Source organism: Pholis gunnellus (assembly GCF_910591455.1).
Source record: "Pholis gunnellus genome assembly, chromosome: 16".
Classification (NCBI taxonomy): domain Eukaryota; kingdom Metazoa; phylum Chordata; class Actinopteri; order Perciformes; family Pholidae; genus Pholis; species Pholis gunnellus.
The window spans coordinates 14,753,914-14,768,261 of NC_136543.1; the positions used below are offsets into that span (position 1 = coordinate 14,753,914).

Consider the following 14,348-nt stretch of genomic DNA (forward strand, 5'->3'; position numbering starts at 1 on the left):
GATGCTCCATATGCCAGAGTAAGGACAGAGCAAAGACGGGTTGATGTCGCACAACATTAAAAAGGGGTTTGTTGATATCTGTATATATAAGGAAGGTTCCTGCATATATCATTTATTACATGAAACATGCTGGCATTTAGCAAACCCCACATACCCATATTCCGAGTTTTAGCCTTTTGTGCATCTGGCCTCAGATCAGTTTGAAACTTCAGAAGGTTTGGCGTGTTCTTGTGGACACCGCTAGGTTACCTGAAGTAAGTGCAAGGACAACATCAAAGTAGAGAAACGAGGTAACGTTTTGTGAAGTTGTCTGTGGATTCTTGTCCTGCGCACGGTGTCAGCTTTGTTTCTTTCAAGTCTGCTGATTGCTTAATTTCGTTAAAGAAACATCAATGCTGATCTCACGCCAGCACTCGAGGGGAACTTCGCCTTCATCACAGGAATTAAAGTAATGGAGGAAAGGGAGGCGCTTGAAAATCAGTAAACCACTCTGGAAAATATTTAAGACTGATTGTAGAGAAACTTTGTGTTTATTGCATTACAAGCCACACCTGTTTGAAATGACTACAGACATATACAAACACTTAGCGTGGCCTTAATCTTGGTAGATGAACCCCTCGATGTCTCTCTTTCTTCCATGGTTCTGCACGGTATTATGTTACTCGAAGTAGCCGCATAATTCTCAAAAGCCTCAAAAATTGCCTTGTCCCCGAAACATAACAGTATGTTGCTCAGAAAAATCACAAAGTAAGCAATTTGCAGATCCCTTTCAGTGTGTCAGACGTGAACATTGCACAGTGACATATAATTATAGGGAACCTTCTGTTTGAGCAGGTCTGTTTCTGCACAAAGCCCTGTGCCCGTAAAACAGCCAATAGCTTGCGGCATAGAATAGCTTTTCTAGCTAATGGCTCCAGTTTGAACAATGTAAAATGGGTTTGTAATGACTTTGAAACCCGGCCAGGTGGTATTGACAGTCCCTCTCAGTGGAAAAGGTCCCACTGCTATGATAGGGAGCAGACCGCCTTCCACTGTGAATGTGATTGGGCTTGTGGAGTGAGCGGTTCTATTTCAGAACTCATAAATAGGCAGAGTAACTCCATTGTGGCATTTGTCTCTCATGTGCCTCTTGCACATTTTCAGCATGTCTGTTTGTACATATGTGCACGTACAAGATGTGTGGGCAGAGCCACCGACCGTGGGTCCGTCCTGCTTTCTTGGTGCAACGTTCTACGCTTTCAATTTAAAACCTTTCTTGAGGTCTCGGTAGACTTTAATTACAGCTTCCCAGCCATTAGTTGAAATGGGTACTGATGTTTTGTTTTTCTTGTATATATCTGCTATGGTTTTGTATATTCATATTTGTCATATATCTGTCTTTCTATAAGAATCAAGTACAGCATGTAGTGTCAACACTGCTGAATTCCAAGGTTTCATATCGGTAACTCCTTTCATCATACAAAACCTTTTGTTGAAAACTCAGCTTTGTACATAGAGCCATAAACAGAGAGTTTGCATCATGTGTGGTGCAGTGAGGGTGTACTAGGGATGACCCTCTGTATTTCAATGGGAACATTTATTTTGATTTTTACAGAAAACATTGTAGGGCAAAAGAGAAGTACGGCTGTTCTGAACTGAATAAGACTCTTGGATGAGGGGATGAAATATTTTCAATTCTGTAATCTCAACTATTTTGTATTGTGCTGAATGAGATGGTCCTAAACAGACATGTTGTTTGGAAAGCTTATGATGCTTTGTACCATTTTTTTTTTAATTATTTTCAGCTTGATGAAGCATCTTGTGTGTAATTTTGGCAGACTCTGCAAATTGGAATTGTATACTTTATTTTGCCTCTTCTTCTCTCTGAATGCCCAAACTTATCCTGGTTAGAATTAGCATGCAGCATTTAACTGGCACCAAAGGAGTGCTTTTATCATGTTGAGCCATACACAACTCAAGGTTATACAATGAGTTGCATAAAATTGGGAAGAGGTGTCGTTGCATACTTTATTGTAACGCTGTCCTTGAACTGTATTTGGAGAGAAACATTAGTGAACTTTGTTTGGGTTTATCGAATGTGGAAGAAAACAGCTGATTTTGATCATTAGGGTTTCCCCCTAACTATTGTATATGATGACACAAAGTACATTTTAATTATATTTTCGTTTTCCTTTCCCTTCTCTAGAGGCACATTGGACCACACCAGCTGCCTCAAGACTCTGCTGGAGGAGAGGGTGATGTACGTTCATGTCTAACACTGCATTTTGGGGAATGGGGTTTTTATTGTATCCTTTTCATTTATATTCTTGCTTTGTCATTTTTTCTTTGCATGAAAACTCTTGATTAGTGTGTTTGTATATAAATGCATATATGTACACTGTATATATATATAGTATATACATATTTATATATGCTCTGTCTGTGTGTGTGTTTTACAACACAGGAGGGCTGTAAAGAAGGGGACTGCTCCAAAGGACTTCCAGGGGTGCAAGGCACAGTTGGTGCCAAGGGAGAAAAAGGAGACCAGGGCAAGCCCGGTGTAACCCCCTTGGACAGCTGTGACAAGGTACGACTTGGAGGGACCAGGAGTTTTTTGTTGATCCGGAATCATATGAAATGCCACTTAAAGGTTTTCTCTCACTGTTTGTCGTTGTGCTTTGATTCAATCCCTCGTTTTGTATTTGAGTTTTCATGGCTTGATGTGAGTAGCTATCCAACCGGCATGTCGTGTCAGCAGTGAGGCATTACTCCAATAACTTGTCTGCTTCCAGTGTTTGGAGAGACTGCAGAGAGAGCAGGCGACACAACCAGCGGTCAGTTGAAATCAGTTTTTTATATTCTAAGGACATGCACAAATAATTGTACACATACAAAATTACACAGAGAGGTGAGACGTAATGTATGTCTTTGTCTCATAGGACGACCGAGCGGGAATGCCCGGAGTTCCAGGAATGCCTGGATCACCAGGAATAAGAGGAGAGGGAGTGAGTCTGTGACGCACATACTGCTAATTTTACCTGAGAATTGATGTGTGTCTGTCTTCGTCCAAGTGAAAATTACTCTACAGAGTTTTATTTTGTTATCTTTACTACAGGGTATACCGGGAGAAAGAGGCCAAGCTGGAGCACCAGGAATCATGGTGAGATTCAGCAGCACATCTTTCTCTTATTGAACCATTCCAGACCGCTCAACTCTGACTGCTATGGAGCTCATTCATAGTATAGTTTAGTATAGTTATTTAACACACACATGATTGAGACTAGAACGCTTTAATGGTGGACTCTTATTCTGAAATTCTCATCCACTGATGTGTAGATTTATCTGTATGCAGACTTTTTAAGTTTCTCAGTACTTTGATGACAACTGTTTCCAACTTACCACTCTGGTTTGAAAACTAGGATATGTATTCTAATCCCCTCCTTTCAGTACTTCTGTGAAGGAAGAGATTTTTAGTTTTTTATTTTAGTACAGCACCGACGGGTTTTTGTCTCAAAGTTAAAGATTTGACTTGAGAGTAGCTTGTGTTTGCCACTTTCCATGATTTCTTACAGCCCCCCTACTGGTCTCAGTGAAATGATGTACAATGAGGCCCAACACACACTGTCAACACCCTCTTAAACACTGATTTACACACTAGCTGTCTTGCTGTGTTTCCAGGAATCATTAATTGTCAGGAACAAGTTCAAACCTGCTTGAAGATGTGTTAGTATAGTTTAATTCCATTGCTAAGTTATTCTTGTCTCAGGTGTTCATTTCAATGTTTTCTGTCCACAGGGACCTCCCGGTTTCCAAGGTCCTCAGGGCCCACCTGGTTCACCTGTAAGCTTAATGCACACTTCCAACTTTTTTTTTTTCCTCTTACTTTCTTTTAATCAGTGATGAAAGAAGGACTCGCATCATTTAATTACGTAAATGTCTGTAAAAATACTTCAATGCAAGTAAAAAATAGTTCATTTAACATGAACATGATCACAATGGACTTATAACATCAAAGGGAAAGTACAAGTTGTACAAAATATATCCAAACCAAGGATATAGTAGATTATCATTGAAACATCAGTATTTACAATTAAATAAAGGAGAAATCCCTCTTTCGTAACGGCAAAGAACTCCTGAAAGAAGATTGGAAACCACTGTAATGATCAACAATCAATTGTATTTTAGAAGATCTTACATATTATTTAATTTCTTGTAATGTAGAATCTTAATCTGAAAAGTAAATAGCAACTCTAGCTCCCAGATAAATGTAGTGGAGTAAACATTTTCCCCTGACAAGTAATGAAGTACAAGTATATTGTAGCATTTGATAAACATAGTAACGTACACCCAAAAAAAGCAACAGTACTTGAGTAATTGTACTTTCCACTTCGGATTTGAAGAGATGTTAAAATGGATGAGCCGTGTGACCGCTGCATGGAATCCATTTGCCTACATAGGAGCACTTTATCACAAGTGTGTATCTGTTTATGTGTGCGAGGGATAGAAGTATAACCCCGCTGATGAATATATGACTCATGTTCGGTGGTGAGGAAGTTACTCACAATGATGAGCTACTAATTAGTTTCTCCTCAGTCTAATCAATCACTAATTACTTTCTCTATATTACCACCCTCAGTAATCACTCTAATAACTAATACTTCACAGTGACATTCTTACCGCTTTTGGAAGTTTTATTCATGTGTTCTAAAGGAGTAACTCGCATTAATACACGGTTTAGCTTAACAGCTAATTATCACTCACAGATGCCACCGTTTTAAAAAACAGCCAGCTTTCACTGGCATTCTTTTATTCACTCATCAAAGAAAAAGACTTCTTTGTTTTTTATTTTCTTCCAGCACTCGCGTGCCTTCCGCTTACAGCAGACTGTTGCTAAGCAACAGATCACACTCGCACATGCATATTAATGTTTACCTCAAAACAACATTCAATATTCACTTCGAATTTAAATGTTTTGCAGTGCAGAAGTAAAGTCTGTCTTTGGTTTGATCGCAATATTGTGTTGGTTAGTAACGAATTAACCCCATAATGCTGCACATTTTCCTTGTTTGTTAGATGAAGGAATAAATGACTTAATGGATTCTGCAGCTTTGGAAGAACATAGGAAGGGAGGAAGGGATAAATAGGGAGGGAAGCAACATCTAGGCCGGCTTGGAGGAGCAGGCAATGTTCAGGCTCCCGGATATCACCGTCACAAGCCTGAATCACCATCCTGAAGCCTGATGGAGGTGTAGAGCAGAGGACAAAATCAAATGTAGTCCGTCCCAGTAGGAGACGGCACAGGCCAGTTAGCCGTTTTGTCTCTTTGATATTGACTTGCCTGGTCACCAAGGGAGCATACATATCACCTCGTCTCCTTCGCTTTTCTAATTATTCCTCGCTCTCATCATTCTCAGGGTCAGAACGGCGAGGCGGGGTCAACTGGCCTCCCAGGGATTAAGGGCGAGCAGGTACGTGTCTGCCAATCACTTTCCCTACAATCGTAGAAGAAAAATCATTTATTTCTAGGTTTGATTGAGTGTATGATCTCGAACCTCAGGGCCCTTCGGGGACGCCCGGCTATCCAGGATCCATGGGACCACCTGGGCTTCCTGTAAGTTACTCTCACCTTCCTCATTATGAAGGAAGTATGAGAGATTGACAGCAGTCTGAAACTTTAGTAGACGGATCGTTGGCTACATTGATTAACTGTCATTTGTATTTGTCAGGGACTGAAGAGCGAACGTGGGAGCCCAGGAAGCATTGGTCAGAAAGGGGAATCAGTAAGTATATCAATGTTTTATACTACACAATGCATCTGCAGTTCATATTGCATATTGCCAGCTAACGTGTCCTTCTCCTCCGCAGGGTGCTGCTGGTAACCCTGGGTACCAAGGACAGGCTGGCTCCCCGGTTAGCGTTTCATCCTACATTTATGCCAGCAATATTTAAAGCCTGGCTTCCTCGTTTATCATCACAAACTTTTAATAACTGAGAATAATTTGAGCCAACCATGTGTCTGCAGGGCATTAAAGGAGACACGGGACCAGCTGGGCCTGTTGGTGCCAAAGGGGAGCAGGTGTGTATCACATATACATGAAAATAATAGAAGATTGTGACCTTCAGAACCTAAATCCATATTCTTATGTTACTCTTTTTTTTTTATTTCAAGGGTTTCCAAGGACAACCAGGTTTCCCGGGACCACCAGTATGTGAACGTTTTGACTCCTCAATGGAAAAGCTTTGCCTTCGGAGTAGTTGGAGTGACTTTCTTTGTTCCCGTGTGTATTTCTAGGGTGCACCAGGTATTGCCGGGAAAACTGGAAGGGAAGGGCTCAATGGGCTGAAAGGTGAAAAAGTGAGTAGAAATCACACATTGAGCTGATTTCTCTGCATCCACAATGATCATGATTGATTGGTGTACTAAATATAACCGCTTTCAAAGGGCAATGATGGAACTCAAGGATCTCAGGGACCAACTGGGCCCTCAGGCTCACCAGGCTCCCCCGGGCTGATGGTACATGCATGCTATATTATTATATATTATCCACGTTTGACCAATTCCAACATATTCATGAACTGTATAATATTTCGAATTTCATCATTTACACTCTTTGTCTGCGTTTGCAATGAAAGGGTCCCCCGGGCATTGAGGGGTTGGATGGAAAAGATGGAAAACTAGGGCTGCGGGTAAGTTTACACACAAGCATTCCCACACACAAGCAGCGTAGTCCAACACACACTGAGGTCATGCTATGGTTGGAAGCGTTAAATACATGCAACAGTTGACCTTCTGCACTGACTGTTGTTTTCATTGCCAGGGAGAGGCAGGCCCTCCAGGCCCAGCGGGACCACGAGGAATCCCAGTAAGTATCACCTCTGACATCTAGATGACCTCTTTTGATTCTCCATCTGTCCAGTGCAGTAAACAACGTGGATTGGGTTTGAGAAGTACAGAGCACACTATCCAAAGCGGACCTCAATATAGAAAATGATGTATTTTTATGAATCACTTGTAGCCCTTTGGTTTTGTGTATTATGTATATGTAAGGTTTTAATTCATTATATGTCGGAATCTGTTTCTTTTTTTTAGCCATGCAAGTTGCAAGACTTTTCCTCTAGCCCCGCCATGAGGTTACAATTTGTGGTTTTGAGTAAATTGTCTGAACAATTATTGGATGGATTGCCATGAAGTTTGGTACAGATATTGATGTCCCCCTCAGGATCAATTGTAATCATTTACTTCTGCTTTAACCTTTCCTCTAGCACCATCATCAAGTCAGATTTTGAATTTGTCCAGAACATTGGTTTATTATCAAATACCTGAAAAATGGTTACATTTCCATCAGCCTTGGTTGTACTTTGTGTTTAGTGCTAATAAGCAAATGTTAGCATGCTAACATCTTAAGATTTGTTTGCTCAAAGTCGAAACACAACCTCACGGAACCGTTATCATTACTCTAATTTGTGTTAAAACTCAAGCGATTTCGTCGTTATTTGTCACATACAGCAACTTGTTTTGGTAGAAACAACCTGGGAGGCATGCTTTTTATACAATCCATTAGAAGCGCATTGCCATGGCTCACCTTGGCAAACTAGTATGCAAATCAGCCTGCATAACTAAACCTTTTCTCATTGAAAACCTATCTAAAGCTCTTAATGGAGAGATGGATTGCCAACGATGGATGAATTTATTGTGCTCTTGAGATTGTGACTTGCGTCCTGACTCATGTATGTGCAATCAATACCGAGTCTTGTTATTGTTGAAGATGTCGCTAGTGATGTGACCGCATTTGAAACTTCTAAGCTTCCCATCTTATTCTAAGATCTTCTAACATCTTAGAGGGGGATAGTGAGTCCACACGCTGTAGTCGGCGTGAGTGAATAAAGGAGTAGCTGCCTATCGACCTCCCTTCGCTTTCTTTTTTATTTATCTCACTCACCCTCTGTATTTCGGTTTGTGTTGTACCCAAGAGCAGGTGTTCGGGATTTCAAAGACCCGCCTGCCTGTTCTTTGGCAGCCTTGACTTTGTGAATTTTGATACTGTACTAATCACATTCTCTCTGATGTCTCTCCTCAGGGATTCAAAGGGAAAAGTGGCCATGCTGGCTTCCCTGGACAGAAGGTTAGTGAACGACTCATTGCTTCACCATCACACTATGTCTATCGGTTTGCCTGATAGACACAAGCAGCAGGAGCAACACTCCTACTGCTTGTGCGTTAGGCCAAGTTGTTTTATCAAACTGATGATAACTTTCATGACACAACTCTGGGTGTTATTATTTTTGCTACCTGATTGTTTTTAGTCTAGTAGCAGAGAATTCCACTCACGCTTCCTCCATTACCTTTTTCATTACTTTGCCATTCCTTCAGGGTGAAGCTGGACCTTCAGGTCCACCTGGACCACCAGGCAGAGTGGGACACGAGGTCAGTATTTTCGCTTTCTTTCTGGATTTTGAGAAAGACTAAAGCGCAAATCAATCATCTGCCGCATACAAGCACAATGCAGGAGTAGATAAATCAAAGTCAGTGTAACCCTGGAGATTTTATAAAGGTCGATCTGTATCTTTCCAGGGTGATCCTGGTACCCCAGGAGCTCCGGGGAGACCTGGACCCTCCGGCCACATTGTAAGTTCACCGCCCTTTATGCTGTTCATGCATGTTTGGTTAATATTGTAATATTTGATTGTGTTAATCTTCAATAATGTGAGTTTACTATTCTCATTAGGGTTCTACAGGTCCAGCTGGACCACCAGGACCTCCGGGTCCATCAGGATTGGTATGCAAAATGCTGTGAAACATATGACCTTTAATCAGGGCGGAAATGTGTTGTTTTATAAGCTATGTTGTGTGTGTTTGTGTGCTAAAGTGCAAACAATAGAAGAGAATCTGAGAATCTGAATTCTCCCCATTTTCCCTTTGTAGGGCGTAAAAGGAGACAAGGGCCAAGGTGGTGAGAGGGGTCTTCCAGGGATGGGAGGAGCCCCAGGACCACCCGGGCACCCTGGCTCCATGGTTAATACCTCTCAACTTGTGTCTACGTCCAAATTTGTCGCCCAGAAATGGAATCAAATATCATTGTGGCTGCTCCCATGCCAATATAACTTTCTTAACTTTTTCCCTGCTATGACTTTGGCTTTTAGGGAGAACCAGGCAGCGATGGTGCAGCTGGTAAAGATGTGAGTAATGTTTTGGTGTGATGTTTGTCACCCATTAAAATGTAATGGGGAGAGATAAATGTGGTGATAGGCAGTTTTCATTGCTTTTATGGATCTTTGTCTGTTTTGAAAGGGAGCGGGCGGCCTACCAGGGGACAACGGGCAGTCGGGTCAAAAGGTAAGAGCTGACTGGTACAGTTACAGTAAATAATGCGAGTGTGTGTGTGTGTGTGTGTTCAAACAGAGCAAAAACCATCCTTTCTATAGACCATCTAAATGCAGAGAAATGGTCCCCTTTTCTAATGGCAACTTAGGCCAGAGCACTATGGTGCAGAACACGCTCGCTCTCTCCATTTCTGCCCACTCAGCACCCGCATTTAACACAGTCATCAGTTCACTAACCCTCCGACCCTCCCACTGACACCTTCCTTCCTGCTTACCTCACTTCACCCCTCTCAAAAACTGGCAGCCGGCCGTCTGCTAGCCCTCTCTAGCTGTAGAGTGTGTTGGATCTCTCCTCAGACACAGGCTTACAGTACTGTAGGTGGAAGCAGTGATAAAGTTATTCTCTGCCTCTGGGATAATGCTATTAAGCCTGAGGGGAGATGCTGGATGAGGCTATTTGTCAAGCTGACAGGATGGCATTGTCATGGTTTTAGCTGCATAGAAGTGGAGAACAGGGGAGAAATCCAAGAACGGACTCCTCTATTCTTCTTCCTCCTCTCTATTTCAAGAGGCGCCTGTCTGTCGGTGATGTGTAAACATTAGACGTCCATTATGGGCTGCTTTGTCCTTGATTAATCACTGTCGCTAATGTAGAAGGGCAGTTTTTTGAGAGCTTTTAAGCAACCTGAATGGTGGAAAATGATATAGACGTATCCAAAAGCTCTGTGAGACGGCTTGCTTCTTCTCTGTAATAGGGGTTGAAATAATCTTCATATCTTTCTCATATTTAAAACAAATTTTTTAAAGCTTTTAACTTTGAAGAAGAAAAGGACATTTGAAGAAGAACATAATAGTTGACCATTTGATTTGATTCTTTGCAATAGAGGAGAAAGTTGACTCTCATATATGTCCGTTAAAAATGAATTTATATAACTTATTTTATGACGTTTTTCTTTTTTTTACAATTTTTTTTTACAAAGGCCAAAGCACTATGACTTTTATTTTTACTTTTTTGACGTACTATACTATTACTTTTTATCGACATTACGACTATGACTTATTTTTCAACTTTCTTCGACATACTATGACTTTTTTAAATCTTTCGACATTCTATATTATGACTTATTTCCGACACACTATATTATGACTTTTTGACATGTTGTACTATGAATGTTTTTAACTTTTTTTGACAAACTATACTATGACTTTTTTTTACTTTATTTTTCAACAAAAAAAATTAACAGTTCAAAAGTAGCTACATGACTGACATTGTTGTGTATCTACTAACTACGTACGTGTGTGTGTGTGTGTGTGTCCGTCCCAGGGTGAACCAGGGGCAGCAGGCCAGCGTGGTTCTCCAGGTGAAAGAGGTAGACCGGGGCCCCCCGGCGGTGGAGGTTACCATTCCAAGGATGCACAGCCAATGATTGGCCCAGCCGGCCCCAGAGGAGAGAGAGGAAGCCCAGGTTCAGAGGGCTCTCCGGGGGGCCCTGGACCTGCTGGGTCACCAGGAAATGACGTGAGATACAGTTCAATTACACTTACCTAATTGTAAACTTATTATTAAAAAAAAAAGAAAACGTTAAATCGGCTCCAAATAATGCATTATGCAATCTACAGTGCAGAGGCGCTCACTCGCTCCAATTTGCTCTTGTAAATGATTCATTTTAAATGATCTTCCTTGATTAACGTTTGCCCTTTTGCTTTTCTCTTTACTTCACTATTCTTAAACAGGCGGTTGTTAATTATGATGAAGTCAAGAACTTCATCCGCCAGCAGGTCATCAAGATCTTTGATGGTGAGGGCATGTGCATTCTTGCAATGTTTACAGTGTTTACAGTGTATAAAGCCGCAGTTTTTTTTTCCATATCTCTCTTCCAAAGAGATATTGCTACTAATCATTATTTGTTATTGCATTTTTTCCCCTCCCCAGAGAGAATGGCCTACTACATGTCGCGCATGCAGATGCCAATGGAGGTAGCATCCCCAGGTCGGCCTGGGCCCCCAGGGAAAGACGGATCTCCGGGTAATCCTGGGAACCCAGGTGCATCTGGAATCCCGGGACAGATTGGCAGACAAGGACGGTCAGGAGGTCCAGGGCCCGCTGGTGAGCCATCAGATACCAAAAATCTTTCAAGCATCACGACAGTGATAGAAGTGTCATTATCAACTAGCAGAAAAACGGTTTAAACTGTCATGTGGTCAAAACGAGTGGTCTCTTTCTGCAGGACCACATGGACCACGTGGAGAAAAAGGAGATAAGGGGGTTGGAGAGATGGGAGATGGAGGACCTCCAGGAGCACCAGGTAATTACCCCACTGGTCCACGGATCAGTGAGTATTAGAATGGCAGCCATACTGTGTTTCAGCCTAACGTAAAGCTGGAGATAGTAGTTAACATTTGGCACATTTCACTGTGCATTTGAACTGTAATTTCAGTTACAGACGATCCCTTCTCCAGTCCCATTTTAGTGATGCGCTTAACATCTGCAACAATCTTCCACTAGATATTCAAGCTGATGCTAAACCCCTCTGTCAGACGTCACATAAATTATGCTAATTACAAAGTTTGCGTTTGTTGCTGCTGCATAGTAAATTACCAGCGCAATGAAAGTAATGTTGCATCATTCTTAGACTGTCTTGATTAAAATTACCAGGCTAATTCATACAACCCAAATCAACAACGGAGAATCCTTAATCATCATCTAATAGCTTTTGCTGAATTTGCAAATTTGCATCTGCAGTCACTTAACATGGCACGGTTCATTTATTTTGGGTTGACAAGTGATTTTGGTGAAAAAAGCAACCGTGCGCACATCAAATGACCAAAATAGGGTTTTAATGTTTGTAATGCGCCATTTTCCTTTAATACAGACATGGTAGTTAGCACTTCATCTGTTACAGATTCTTTGAGTTATTTTGGACATATTTTCTTGTTTCTGCATTGTACTGGTACAATGTTAAATGGCAACACACTATTCCTTTAACTTTTCCCCCTTTAAGAGGACATATTCAAAAAGATAAACCAAAAGATTTGGTCATTACAATCTCTCTTTCTCCCTTTCTTTCAGGTGTCCCAGGCCCCCAAGGCTATGGTAAGATGGGACCCCCGGGTCCTGTTGGCCAGCAGGGTGTTCCTGGGATCTCAGGCTCCCCTGGGCAGCCTGGTACAAAGGGACACGATGGCCGGTGTAATCCAGGAGACTGTATGAGCCGTCAAACAGAGTACAGCCCCAAGGGCCCACCTATCAAGGGCCCCTGGTAGAGGTGATAGAGTAGAAGGGCAGAAGGACTGAAGCAAAGAGACTTCGGAGAAGACAGGAAGCCAACGTAATTAAATCTGACGACCAGATGAAATCCAGGAGTAACTTTGTTGTTGAATTGTACAGATTCACCCGCACAGATTTGGACTGAAGTCCTAAGCAAAAACCCTTAACATCTTTCTAAGAGCCCTGCTGGAATGAGGCCTGCAAAGAAATACTAGCAGCACATTTTTGTTTTTTTGCCGTATTGCCAATCCATTGCAATATTACAGTCTCTTATTTTGGTCTTGCTTCTTTATTCTCACTGTTTCACTCCTTTTGTACATTTTCAAACAACCGAGGGGAGGTGACAAGAATCACAATTTGTATTTTTTTTTTTTTTACTCTCGCCTCTTATTTTTCATTTTCTTCGTCTACATTTGTAGAATTCCAGTTATTTTAGCACTTTGCTTGCACCTCTCATATCTTTGTTCCCTTCTCACAGAATCACATTTAGAGTGCACCCCGTGCATTTCTAACTTTACGTCTTAGTGCTTGTGGTGTGTAAGAGATTATCCCAAGAAATGTATTCCAGTTCTGTAGAAACAGATGTCAAGAACTCACGTCCATGCCCTTTTTGATGAATTGACTGTTTTGTATATATTTATATTTATATATTGTGGCTTTTTCTACTTTTTTTTAACATATTTGATACAAGACATGGCTAGCCACCTATTTCTGATGGGTATTAAGCAACACAAAAGCCAAAGGGATATTTTTTTTATCTAAAGGTCTGTAAGCTTTTAAAATCAAATAATCTGTTCAGTTAAAGACATAATTATTTATAAAAGAAAACTGTTTTCACAAAAAAACACAACTGTTTCTCTAATTGTGTTGCTAAAGTTCATTTTCTGTCATTTTTGCCATACAGCCACTTAAAGCATCTCATTTATTTCTGTATTCCAAAGCTGTAATAGCATCTGTCTGCTGCAACAGGAACTTAATTAGGACAATATGAGCAATATTTGAGCCCATTTACCACAGGTACTGTAATGCAACACAGTGAGCACGGCCAGTCACGCAAGGATAAAGACAATATTCTAAAAAGCATCACAAATGGATTTCGTAGAATTACGTGTTACTGTATTTTTGGGGTTGTTATATTTCTTACAAACTATTTTTTTATATCTGGAAGTCTATGGAGTTTTATATCGCTACCATCTCAATCAGCATTTTTAAACTATGAGCATGGTCAGACTTCTGTTTCTCACAAACTAACCCATGGGAAATGTTAAAAGTTAAAACTGAATTAAATTACTTTTGAAAGATGCTGTATCATGTTATCATTGTCAACCAGTGTTGTATCAAACACTGTTGAAATACTGTCAAGACAATCGGATCCTGAGCATAGACGGGGACCTAAAGTAAAGTTGCAAATATCTTCTTCTCTTGTTCTTTTGTGTCTCTTTTTATAGTTGATTTGCATCTCCTTGTAGTTCCTTTGCATGCCTTTGTATGTTGTTTTGCCTCATTTTAAGTAAACTACAAAATGAAAACAGAGGTTCCAGGGGCGCCTGTATGCCTGCTGCTATCCATCAACTCTACAGTCTGTGTATTTGTACAACGGGAGTAGATTTTGGAGAAGAAGCGTTCTGGTTTCCATTTGTTGTCAGAGCCGTGTTGACCAATCACGTTCGAGCAGGCTTTGGTTGTAAGCATTACATTACAATACAGTCATTGTATGCTGTTATCCGAAGTAACTTACAATTCAGATTCTATCACATTCATACACCATAGGCACAGCTAC

General features: G+C 41.0%; 1 protein-coding gene across 2 annotated transcripts in view; it reads left to right on the top strand.

Annotated features, from left to right (window-relative positions):
• The window catches only part of col16a1 (collagen, type XVI, alpha 1), a 55,262-nt gene extending 41,393 nt beyond the window's left edge, over positions 1–13,869 (top strand). For both annotated transcript variants that reach the window (XM_079175853.1, XM_079175854.1), the window contains 28 exons: positions 2,186–2,239; positions 2,444–2,566; positions 2,772–2,813; positions 2,919–2,984; positions 3,095–3,139; positions 3,775–3,819; positions 5,394–5,447; positions 5,537–5,590; positions 5,706–5,759; positions 5,845–5,889; positions 6,002–6,055; positions 6,149–6,184; positions 6,272–6,334; positions 6,422–6,493; positions 6,613–6,666; positions 6,798–6,842; positions 8,058–8,102; positions 8,351–8,404; positions 8,552–8,605; positions 8,706–8,756; positions 8,903–8,992; positions 9,121–9,156; positions 9,269–9,313; positions 10,625–10,819; positions 11,035–11,098; positions 11,234–11,407; positions 11,529–11,606; positions 12,371–13,869. In XM_079175853.1, coding sequence (XP_079031979.1) covers positions 2,186–2,239; positions 2,444–2,566; positions 2,772–2,813; positions 2,919–2,984; positions 3,095–3,139; positions 3,775–3,819; positions 5,394–5,447; positions 5,537–5,590; positions 5,706–5,759; positions 5,845–5,889; positions 6,002–6,055; positions 6,149–6,184; positions 6,272–6,334; positions 6,422–6,493; positions 6,613–6,666; positions 6,798–6,842; positions 8,058–8,102; positions 8,351–8,404; positions 8,552–8,605; positions 8,706–8,756; positions 8,903–8,992; positions 9,121–9,156; positions 9,269–9,313; positions 10,625–10,819; positions 11,035–11,098; positions 11,234–11,407; positions 11,529–11,606; positions 12,371–12,564 — 1,986 coding nt within the window. In that variant the 3' untranslated portion in view covers positions 12,565–13,869. The remainder of the gene's footprint in view (positions 1–2,185; positions 2,240–2,443; positions 2,567–2,771; positions 2,814–2,918; positions 2,985–3,094; positions 3,140–3,774; positions 3,820–5,393; positions 5,448–5,536; positions 5,591–5,705; positions 5,760–5,844; positions 5,890–6,001; positions 6,056–6,148; positions 6,185–6,271; positions 6,335–6,421; positions 6,494–6,612; positions 6,667–6,797; positions 6,843–8,057; positions 8,103–8,350; positions 8,405–8,551; positions 8,606–8,705; positions 8,757–8,902; positions 8,993–9,120; positions 9,157–9,268; positions 9,314–10,624; positions 10,820–11,034; positions 11,099–11,233; positions 11,408–11,528; positions 11,607–12,370) is intronic.
• Positions 13,870–14,348: the final 479 nt, after the last annotated feature.